At 38.6% G+C, this 11,751-nt stretch overlaps 1 protein-coding gene across 1 annotated transcript; it reads right to left on the bottom strand.

Annotated features, from left to right (window-relative positions):
• Window positions 1-364: 364 nt before the first annotated feature.
• LOC131787200 (uncharacterized) lies at window positions 365-10,079 on the bottom strand. Its single transcript, XM_066169813.1, has 8 exons — window positions 10,007-10,079; window positions 8,544-8,821; window positions 8,205-8,319; window positions 7,736-7,858; window positions 7,212-7,337; window positions 2,646-2,679; window positions 2,273-2,399; window positions 365-2,056 (listed from the first exon to the last, which is right to left on the bottom strand). Exons 1-8 carry the CDS (start codon window positions 10,077-10,079, stop codon window positions 1,538-1,540), a joined length of 1,395 nt encoding a protein of 464 aa, XP_066025910.1. The 3' UTR covers window positions 365-1,537.
• Between the last annotated feature and the right edge of the window lie 1,672 nt (window positions 10,080-11,751).

Genomic DNA, 11,751 nt, shown 5'->3' with positions numbered 1-11,751 from the left:
CCTTCGATGAAAATGGAATAGTATTGAGTGCAGTTAGAAGCTGTTTGTAAGGGGAAACCAAACATTAATGGATGGGACTGCCACATAAAATAGTGGGTTGCTCGGTGAAAAATTCGAATTATGTATTCTTACTGAAGATTAGTCAGGGCATGATCAAAGGAAACAAATATCCTAAAGTTCAAGCGAACAAAACAAAGCATAATCTAAAAATAAACACAATAAAAATAATGGTTTCCTTTTTAAAATCCTTTCTTCGCTATAATCACTAAAAATATTTACAAATATTATGATAAAATTCTCAAAAAGCTGAGAAATACATTAAAATGTCTAATAAAAATCTTAGAAAAACTAATGGATGCACGCTTCGTTTATATTTACTTCTAACACACCCTAACATCTAAAAAGGCAGAGCCTTACCGCTCCCAGAAGCCACGAGCACGAATGTGGAGCCGTGCATCCGCTGCTTTGTTCGCACTAGGTGTTAGCTCTTCTCCGCTTATCTCCTGAAGTACCGGTTCAATTTGGACGTCATTGCAAACCTTATTTAGCATTTCGGCTTCTAAATCACGCAGTCCGTCATGTCTTTGAAAGATGAACCCTCCATGTCTGCATACCATGGCGTGATCTACACCAAAGGAATCTCCACACTCACAAGTAGACGGGGTGTCGCTCATTTGCCAATCATATCTCAGATGAATGGCGTCTTTGAAAGGGTAACTGTAAGCCACCTAGACAGCTAGATGCCCCTTTCTCCGCAGCAAGGTCGGTAGCTCTCTTGGTTTTTTTCAGGAAAGGCATTCTTCACTTCCTCTAGGTCTTCTCTATGGCGCGCATCTTTATCTCTACCTTTACATTGCTGTAGCGCTCTAGTTGCGTCATCGTCCGGGAGCTCGTGCGTCTGCGTCGCTATCTGTCTGACTAGTGGTTCAGTTATCGCAATTGAAGCTTCGTATTCCGAGGCTACAATATGACATAGGTTTGTGATCCCAAGACAACCCATCCTTACAGGTAATGGTAACAAATCACACTCAGCTACCTTGCAGGTGTGCCCTGTGATAACAGGAATAGGCACGCTCTAGCAGCACTGGAAGATCTTCAATATCGGATAATGTTCGAAGATAGAAGAAGGAAGATAGGAAGCTCACCATGTTTCAACCCGAATGTGAAGGCTGCGTATATAGCCTGTGGATACATCGCAGTAAATTCTACCAGCTTGACAATTTGATCGACCCATTCCTAGTTTTTTCCGTTCACGTACTCCTCCAGGTAGGTTCTAAAGCCTAAGACAGCGCCCAGATGCTTCTGGCCTTGCGTGGATATGTTAATTGCAATAACATATCATATAGCATATAACAGTAATAATAATAATAAAAGTGATGATAATAATAATAATTTCCAGAGATAAAGGAACAATACTCTCTTCAATTAAGACGTTTATGATTTCAAACTCGCTAGTATACGTTCAATTTAAACATAAGAAATTCTACTTCATGATGGCTTTTCGGCTTAAAGTTTGGGAAGTTAATTGTGTCCCTTATCACTGTACCAGAATGTACCCCATGGCTTTGATGTGCTTGTTTCCATTATCTGGCGAGCGCGTTGCCTCATTTCCACACGTGTTGGAATCATCATGTCGACCTCCTGTGCCAAAACCAATTCGGGAATCACAGGAGGAACAGTCATTCTGCTGGTTAGCGGTGATGCCGATTCTTGCTTTGGATTGATAAGTGTTGTCTCCCACTGCATTGAATCCTTCCTTATTGCAGTGAGGCTGCAATGAGGCCTGTGAACCAACCAGCGTCTTCCACGTGCCAGGGCCCAGTGTGGTGTGCCGGTATTGACCGTCAGCGATCAGTGAGTAAAGTGAGTTGGCTTGCTTATTGATGACAATAAATCTGAGCTGATTATCGATCTTCATACCGAGACAGATCTTGGAGAAGGATGTGTTCCAGTAGGTCGGTAGCTTCGTCTCTTGTGAGTCAAAGCCAGTCTTGCTTCCTGGAAGGTTGTAAGCAATTCTGTTGCTCCAAAACTGGGAATCGTAATGAAATGTGCTCTGAAATTTATGAAAAATAAGAAAATTTTTTATTTTTATTTTCAAGAAGATATCAGTAATAGCCTGTTCCATGCTCCTACTTAGTGGAGACAAGCAAGCGACTTTCGACGACCCCTAAAGCTTTCCAGGAAAATAGCCGTAGATTTCGCCCATCCCCTGTCGCTTCTCCCCACCTTCTTTAATCAACAGTGAATTTCTTGGCGGATAAGTTGTTACCTTATTGCCATTAATCTTCACGATCGGCGTCCATCCTCCATCTCCGCATCCAAAATCTCTCATGTAACAGAAAACAGAAATTGGCTTGTAGTCTAAGTGCAGGGTAACCTCACCACTTTTTTCCGATCTATGAAATAAAGAATCTTCTTAAATGGAGAAATTCAGTTCAAACTTGTCGAAAGCCATGGCTTCCATGAACTCAGTAAATGACACAAAGTTCTTTTCGATTAGGCGATTCCTATCAAGAGAAAAGCTAGTGTGAAAGTTTATTCTCAGGTTTGCTATGCTTAACGAAAGATTAATTTCAGAATTATCAGTATTACTACTAGTATTCTGCTCTGGCTCTCTTTTTGTCAGAGAATGATTGACTTACACATTCCGGTCAAAAATTTCCTTGCATGTCGAAGCTGAAAAAAAGAAAAGATATGTCAACAGCAATGAACCTCTTAAGAAAAGAGGATCGGATGGTGTTTTGAAATTCTCCAAGGCGGAAATTTACACGTAGCATGACGAGCTTTGCTCACCAAAAGAATTTATGCAAATGAGGCTGAGGCGGATCTGAGATCCGCCTGGCAATTATTAACTGTAAGAGAAGAACTGACTTCGCACCCACAGAACGACCGAGGTGTTGCAGATGAATTTTCAGTAATTACTTTTTTGGCACTTTTCGGCGTCCAAATTGCATGGCGAGAGTAACCCAAAACCTTAAAGCAGACCCTTCTTGTCACAATACGAATGTTTTCCAGATAGGGACACGCGTTAATGTCAGCTCCACTCTCGTGATTGCATTTTTCAAGGTTAAACCCTCGCGTGGATCTAACAACTCAAGTTTACTTTAAAGCGTACAATGTAAGCCAAAGTAATTTTATAATTTAACTCCATGATCGAAATTTTGTTTACAAAGGATAGTAACGGATCGACATCGACCTAGAGCGTCAGCTTCACTCGCGGGGAGTCAACCATTTTCTCTTGCCCCTTGCGCAACATAGAATGCAAATTTGCTGACCCACTCTATTGATACACACAACTCGACAGTCGTTAAGAGTTGAAAAAGATTAAGGTTTTTTACCAAAACCATGTATTTCCGATTTTTAAACGCTAACAAAAATTTAGTAATGGTATGTCCACTCCGGAAAATAATACCGCAAACAACAGCAAGCCCTAACCGCGATGAGAACACTCATGGATCACACAGCGCAACAGAACTCATTTTGTTTGTTTGTTTGGGTTTTTTCCGATAATATTGGCCTGTAAAGAAATATATAATGGAGTTTTTTTGTACCCTCCGCCGGCACCATATAATTGGCTAAATGCTAAGGAAGTAATATACTCTAAAGAGATCATTAAAGGAGTAAAATCTTTAAAATAATTTTTCCTGCTGGGGTTTCCTGGCGTACCACTGCGAACACGGCGAACCTCATGTATAAGGCTGCGAGAAAATAAACAAAGACAAGTAGAAAAAGTTCTTTACTCACAAATCTCTTTTACAATCTACGACCGATTTTACATCTCGTGTCTGAAGCAAGAGTTGGAAATGTAAATGCAATTTAATACGTTACGTGAAGAGGTATTTTACTCGTTGGTAATTTTATTCCTAAATTCGTTATTTATTTTTAATTGAAAAATCACGGGATTTGAGGACAGACACCACCAAGGCAAACACAACATCGACGTAAAAATTACCAGTCAACGGAACGTGCACTTATGATGTGTAATTAAGTTAAGGTTGGTTGGTCATCTAAACAGGAAAACTATCTTTTTCTATAAAACAAACATTGCTTTTTCATCACGGCTTTTCGCGGTTAACGTTCAATTAAATCTGCAAAGGAAAAAAAAAATCAAGACAAGTAAATTTAATTATGTCGCAATTCAAAATTAGTTTGTCATAAGATGAAAACGCACAGTTTAAAATGAAACAACTCCCAAAGAGAGACAGAACCAAATAAAAAAAAAGGAAAGATTTTGCCTTCAGATAACAAAAGCCCAAATAGGACTGACCACCCAAGAGAGACAGAACCAGGTGAAAAAAAAGGGAAAGGTTCTGCCTTCAGATAACAACAGCCCAAACAGGACTGACTACCCAAGACGGACAGAACCAGGTGAAAAAAAAAGGAAAGGTTCTGCCTTCAGATAACAACAGCCCAAACAGGACTGACTACCCAAGAGAGACAGAACCAGGTGAAAAAAAGGGAAAGGTTCTGCCTTCAGATAACAACAGCCCAAATAGGACTGACTACCCAAGAGAGACAGAGCCAGGTGAAAAAAAGGGAAGGTTCTGCCTTCAGATAACAACAGCCCAAATAGGACTGACTACCCAAGAGAGACAGAACCAGGTGAAAAAAAAGGGAAAGGTTCTGCCTTCAGATAACAACAGCCCAAATAGGACTGACTACCCAAGAGAGACAGAGCCAGGTGGAAAAAAAAGGAAAGGTTCTGCCTTCAGATAACAACAGCCCAAACAGAACTGACTACCCAAGAAAGACAGAACCAGGTGAAAAAAAGGGAAAGGTTCTGCCTTCAGATAACAACAGCCCAAATAGGACTGACTACCCAAGAGAGACAGAACCAGGTGAAAAAAAGGGAAAGGTTCTGCCTTCAGATAACAACAGCCCAAATAGGACTGACTACTCAAGAGAGACAGAACCAGGTAAAAAAAAGGGAAAGGTTCTGCCTTCAGATAACAACAGCCCAAATAGGACTGACTACCCAAGAGGGACAGAACCAGGCGAAAAAAAAGGGAAAGGTTCTGCCTTCAGATAACAACAGCCCAAATAGGACTGACTACCCAAGAGGGACAGAACCAGGTGAAAAAAAAGGGAAAGGTTCTGCCTTCAGATAACAACAGCCCAAATAGGACTGACTACCCAAGAGAGACAGAGCCAGGTGGAAAAAAAAGTAAAGGTTCTGCCTTCAGATAACAACAGCCCAAACAGAACTGACTACCCAAGAGAGACAGAACCAGGTGAAAAAAAGGGAAAGGTTCTGCCTTCAGATAACAACAGCCCAAATAGGACTGACTACTCAAGAGAGACAGAACCAGGTAAAAAAAAGGGAAAGGTTCTGCCTTCAGATAACAACAGCCCAAATAGGACTGACTACCCAAGAGGGACAGAACCAGGCGAAAAAAAAGGGAAAGGTTCTGCCTTCAGATAACAACAGCCCAAATAGGACTGACTACCCAAGAGGGACAGAACCAGGTGAAAAAAAAGGGAAAGGTTCTGCCTTCAGATAACAACAGCCCAAATAGGACTGACTACCCAAGAGAGACAGAGCCAGGTGGAAAAAAAAGTAAAGGTTCTGCCTCCAGATAACAACAGCCCAAACAGAACTGACTACCCAAGAGAGACAGAACCAGGTGAAAAAAAAAGGAAAGGTTCTGCCTTCAGATAACAACAGTTCACATACGAATGACAAAACCGGGAAAAAAATTAAAAAATGAAGGTTCCTCCCCTCACGGAGATAAGTCTGATTACACAAGAAATAACAAAAGAACGAGAGTATCTTCAGGATTCTACTTTCGAAACTGCGAAATAGTACAGTACGATTAGTAAGAAAACACACTAACCTGCCAAGAGCGCGTCATCTTATAGGGAAGGAATATTTGAGCTGTGATGTCAGGGTTCATTCCATAATTAGTTCATCTTGCTCATGTTAGGTTTCAACAGTTTGATAATACACCATGTGATTTTAAGCATCTGTCACCTAACTATCACAGAAATAATTCCTTCTCTTGCTTCGAAAGCACAGAAGTAAAGGTAAACCTTGCTTTGCTGATTAAATGGTTTGGGCATCATCATTTTCGCCTCAAAGGTTATTAAGCAGCGAGATTTATCGTGCGTCATCATATAGCTCTAGACAGAAATTATCAGGCATACAACCTTATCTAAAAGCCAAATTGGACAGGCCAGCGAGTAGAATTTCTTCCTCGCGAAGTTTTACACAGTTAAGATCTTACCTTAAGGAAAGAACGATGGCCCCTTTTCGCAGATACCGCCGAATATACTCGTACCTTCGCACAGAATTTTTGCGGGATAAGTTCCCGCGCTTACCTGATGATTGGGACTACTGTCTATTTTATACTGAAAGAACTCCTCAGTATGGACGCCAGAAAAGTATTATCAAAATATCTACCCAATCGTTTCAAGTGTTAAATGATACTCTTTTATCTCCAGAACACACTGCAGTCGAAATCTCTCTTGAAAACAAGGTCCTTACCGAGCGGCTCACCGGCTTCCATGTTGACTTAGGGTCAAAGGTCTGATCAGAGTGAAATATAAGTTGGCTAACACAATTTAATTTTGGTACTGTCGTGACAGAACAGATAATCGCTCTTTGCGTCACAAACCAATAAATCTGTAGATCACGAACAAAACATGCTGGGTACAATAACTGTTACTTGATAGTCATGTCACGCACTACAACCAGGCTATCCTCAAATGCCATGACACACTACGGCTTAGCTAAGCCGTTCTTGTCGCTGAATCATTCTACAATTATGAAAATTGCCATTCACGCCATGAATGCGTAGTTATCTCCTAAGAGAAAATTGTGCAAAAGAGTCCTAAATTTACGTAGCTCTCCTAACGCGCAAGCCGCGCGGATCCTCGCGCCTGTTTACATTTTAATTGTTAACGTCAATTAATTTTACGCTCGAAGCCAAACACCTCGCTTTCACTCGCTAATTGAGCCCTCTCGCTTTACTTTGACAAGCCTATGGATCATTTTACGCATCCCTGGTGAGAATTCTTTTCTTGAGCAAAGCTCGTCATGTGGGGAATATGTAATGTTCACACACACACACACACACACACACACACACACACACACACACGCGCGCGCGCGCGTTTGCGCACGCACGCACGCATACATACATACATATATATATATATATATATATATATGGCAGAAAGCTACCGTAACACTGCAGGAGAAATGTTACCCAAAAGGCAGATACTTCCAACTCCATAGTATCCTGATTGACATGTACAGTTGTACGATCCCTTAGTATTGTTGCACACAGCATCAGCACTGCAGTATTGTGTTCCTAGAGCGCACTCGTCGATATCTGAAAAGACTCTCCTTTAATTAGAACTTCTTTAATGAAATTAACTTTAAAACTAATATAAACAACAAATGGACACTTGCGTTGAATCCGATGTCTTCAGAGTCTTGAAGTTTTGCTGCAGCTCTCTTGACCATCCAAGAGTGCCATCAACCCATTTGGGAACTGATTATTGAGCGCGAATGTAATACAGCGGGCCTCACCTTTTAAAGGACTTTCGGAAGATGCCGATAATACTCTGCTGATTCCTCTTCTATTTAAATCTTTTGTTCGTCTTTTTCGTAGAGTATATAATTTTTAAAAGTACAAAGCTAAATCATACCAATAACAAGCAACATATATTTACATTTATCAATAATTAGTTAATTAGCATTAGACTCTGGAACTAGGCTCTGTTTTACCTTTGCAAGTCCATCCATCTCCGGTAAATCCTGGTTTGCATTTGCAGCGATACGATCCCTTGGTATTTTTGCACATAGCATCAGCACTGCAGTTGGATGTTCCATCGGCACACTCGTTTACATCTGTAAAATTCAAGGGAACCGATGAAGTGCGGAAAACCCTGAAACACATGACTAGTTGTTATCATTTTTTGGCTTGAGATTTGTGTCTTTAGTTTCCATTCCCTTCTTAGTTAAATAAAATTAGAGCTTTGGTCACGTTTACCTTCGCAAGTCCGTCCATCCCCAGAATATCCACGTTTACATGAACACTTATAGGAACCTTTGGTATTGTTGCAAACAGCATTTTCACTGCAGTATTGTGTTCCAGCACACTCATCGATATCTGAAAATACTCTTTTTTCATTAGAATGTCTTCATTACAGATTTAAACACGAGCTAACGGCCGGTTTGGCATGATAGGGATTACCTTCCTTACAGCTTGGACCTTTGAACCCAGTGAGGCACAAACAGCGATATCCTTTGTCAGTAAAACCACTTCGACAAGTTGCATTGTTATCGCAAGGGTTATCAACACAAGCGCTCTGAAGCCAAAAAAAGAAATGGTAGCAATCTCATTATCATACGTTAAAAATATTAATAAAATGGAAACGAGCATTATTTGAACCAACAATAATGGTAATACTAGAGATAAAAATATTCACAGTCATATTGGAATAAAAGTAACAATTGCAACGCTTATAACCGGAAAACTGGGTTTATTTTTATCCCACTTAAAATGAGTATTTGCTAATGATGCAACACCTACCTCAGCTGCATGGTAAAAATAACGTTCTTTCTTCTTCAGGTCGTGTTCGTGTCTTTCGTGAGTAACATTATTCAATTCGCATTTGTACCCACCATGTCCACTCACTCGTTTATCAAGATTAATGCTGACGCAGTCGGGTTCCATATAACACATGTTCTCACAAAAATTCATTGTCAGAACTTCAACGATGCGAATGACGTGGTTTATAAGACGTTTGCCGTCAATTGCTTTTTCAGGCGTAAACTCCAACACGCGGCATTGGTCTGCGTCAGAAAATTCTTTGAAATTTATTAAAGATATAAGAAAAAGGAAAACACTTGTAAAACATATGACAATAAGAGACGTCAAGACGATGATAACAATAAAAATGGTAATAATGATAATGGTTAGGTCTAGTAACGAGGTTAAGCATTTATTGATAGTTTCACCGTTGGAATATATTTATTTCAATTCATCCATCCATTTTCTTCCCTTTTTTCTTCCATTTTAGTTTCCAGGTTAATACCTTTCTAGATAACTTACGGACAATTATCCGTACTGCCATCTGCAAAAAAACTTGCAGATGGTAATTAAATTGCACAAAAAATGCGCATATTTAAGTAAGACAAATTTCCATTCAAAAATTCCCCAAAAATAAAAAGTAAATTTTCTCAGTAAAGACGAAATTCATTAATTTAAAAGGATTTAATTAGTAAGGTGGATTGAATCGTTGAAAAATTATCTTTGAAATAAACCAGATCAACGAACAAAGAATTTTTGCAAAGAGCCTGTCACCGCAGAAGATCTTTATTGCAAAACGTCTTCTTCATCCGATCAAATTACTTCTCAAAAGCTACATATCTTGCAGGAATCACAACTTTGTCGATATTCCCTGACGTTGGAAGTTATTTACTGGAAAAAAAGTTAACCACAACTGAGGCAAAAATCTAACTTTACCGGCGCAATAAACACAAAAACCACTCCAGCTGACACAAATAAAAAGACTGAGCGGCACAACAAAAGACGACGAAGACGACCACATAATTTACGAGTGTAAACTTATCACATGTTTGAATACAAAATATAAATAAAGAGGTGATGAAGAGGTGGAAAATATTACAATGTACCAGCTTGGATGACGAGCCCGATAAAAAAAAAGATAATTAAGAAAAAAAAAAAACAATAACAACGAAAAAAAAAAAAAAAAGAAAAAAAAAAGAGGAATGAAAACCATTCGCAATCAATTTTTCATAGAGGCACTCATACAAACTATTTGCCCAAGTATCTTTCCCTCACTAATAATTTACTTGATTAACAAGTTTAAGGAAATGTTAAGTTATCTTTAAACAGTTTCCTATTGTGGAAATAAATAACAAAACCTCCTCCAAACATATAACATGCAGGTGTTAAACAATAACTATGATTATAAAGTACTAATGTCCCTTCTCTATTCCCGATCATAAATGAGTAATAGTGAGGCTAACCTTGTGATGAGACATAAGCAAGTATCATGAAGCACAAAAGTAACAGAGCAAAGATAAAAATCGAATTCTTCATCACATGGATCTCCAAGTTTCTGCGACCGACTTCTCGAATTATGTGCAAATTGATATGAGATATCTTATTTGGATTCTTTTTGTTATGGTAAAAGCTTTCTGGTTTTTTTTTAACCAATGAGACCTGGGCGAATCCTTATTGTTCTTCGTTTTAATTTGATATCTTTAGCCATTAGTCCAGCATGAAAACAATTAATTTTAATAATCAATCGAACGGACGTAACAGTGGTTAAAGTCTAAAAATCGGTTTCCATATTCTTAGCAAGAAACTAAACAGAAAATATAAATGCTTTTGATGCTTTACTTGGCTTTCATTGGTAGAGATAGGAATGCAACTACCCACTACCTTACATTCACATTTTTTTCGCACGGCTTTCATGGGTTTGTTTCCATTTTCATGGCGCATACGTAACTTTTTTTTTGCCGCACGTGTTGAATTCATCCTTGTGTCGTTCTCTACCAAAGCCACAACTGGAGTCACAGGCGTTGCAACTGCTAGTTGGTTGGCATTGAAGCCATTTCTTTCTATCCTACGTTGAAATATTAACAACATGAAAAACGAGCAGTATTTAAAGCAATATTAACGATAACGCAAGAGACAAAAGTATTGGCATTGATATTAGAATTAAAGAAATAATTTCAACCTTTTATGACAGGGAAAATAGTTTTATTTTTTCTCTTGAAATGATTATTCGTTAATGATACAACACCTGCCTCAGCTGCATGATAAAAATAATGATGATGATATGACGGGCCTGGATTTTTTTTTTCACATCCTATTTTCAACTATTTGTTTCAGTAGTGTTCTTAGCTGCGAGGATCTCTTAATTTCATCTCTTCACCGCAGTGCAAATATATGAATTTCATATATTTAAAATCATCATTCATTACTTGGATGGTTTATTTGGACCCAACACATTGACTAGCTCCCACTTGGCTTGTTAGCTCAGTTGGTAGAGCGCTGCACCAGTATCACAGAGGTCATGGGTTCAAATCCCTTACGGGCCTAATTTTTTTTTTTTCAGGTCCTATTTTCAACTACTCGTTTCAGTAATGTTCTTAGCTACTAGGATCTCTTAATTTTATCTCTTCACCGCAGTGCAAATATATAAATTTCATATATCTAAAATCATCAAAAATAATGATATTTCTTCTTCATATCGCGTTCTTGTCTTTCGTGAGTCACATTATTCAATTCACATTTGTACCTCCATGACCACTAACTCGTTTATTAAGATTAATGCTGTCACAGTCAAGTTCCATAAAAATCCATTGACATGATTTCAACGATGCGAATCATGTAATTTATAAGACGTCTTCCATCAAATGCTTTTTCAGGAGTAAATTCCAACGATCGACATTGGTTTGCTAAAGAGAAGTCTTAGAAATTTAGGAGATAAAACACTCACACACACATAGATATATGTTTATCAGTTGAGATTATCTATCTGAATATTTTATTTATTTTATTTAATTTTATTTATTTTAAACAGTTTATCCGTCTGAATATTTAAGTATTCTTAATTGTTAAAGTCATCCATCCATTTCTGTTCATATTCGGACTATTTAAAACCCCTTTGGGCACTTGTCTTCCATTTCAATTTCTCAGTCGCAATTATCTGTGCTGCCACCCGCGGGAAACCCCCAGATAGCAATTAATCTCCACAGAAAAT

Source organism: Pocillopora verrucosa, chromosome 7, assembly GCF_036669915.1.
Source record: "Pocillopora verrucosa isolate sample1 chromosome 7, ASM3666991v2, whole genome shotgun sequence".
NCBI lineage: Eukaryota > Metazoa > Cnidaria > Anthozoa > Scleractinia > Pocilloporidae > Pocillopora > Pocillopora verrucosa.
Note: the sequence above shows the minus strand (reverse complement) of the source record. Positions and strands in the feature narration are given on the sequence as shown.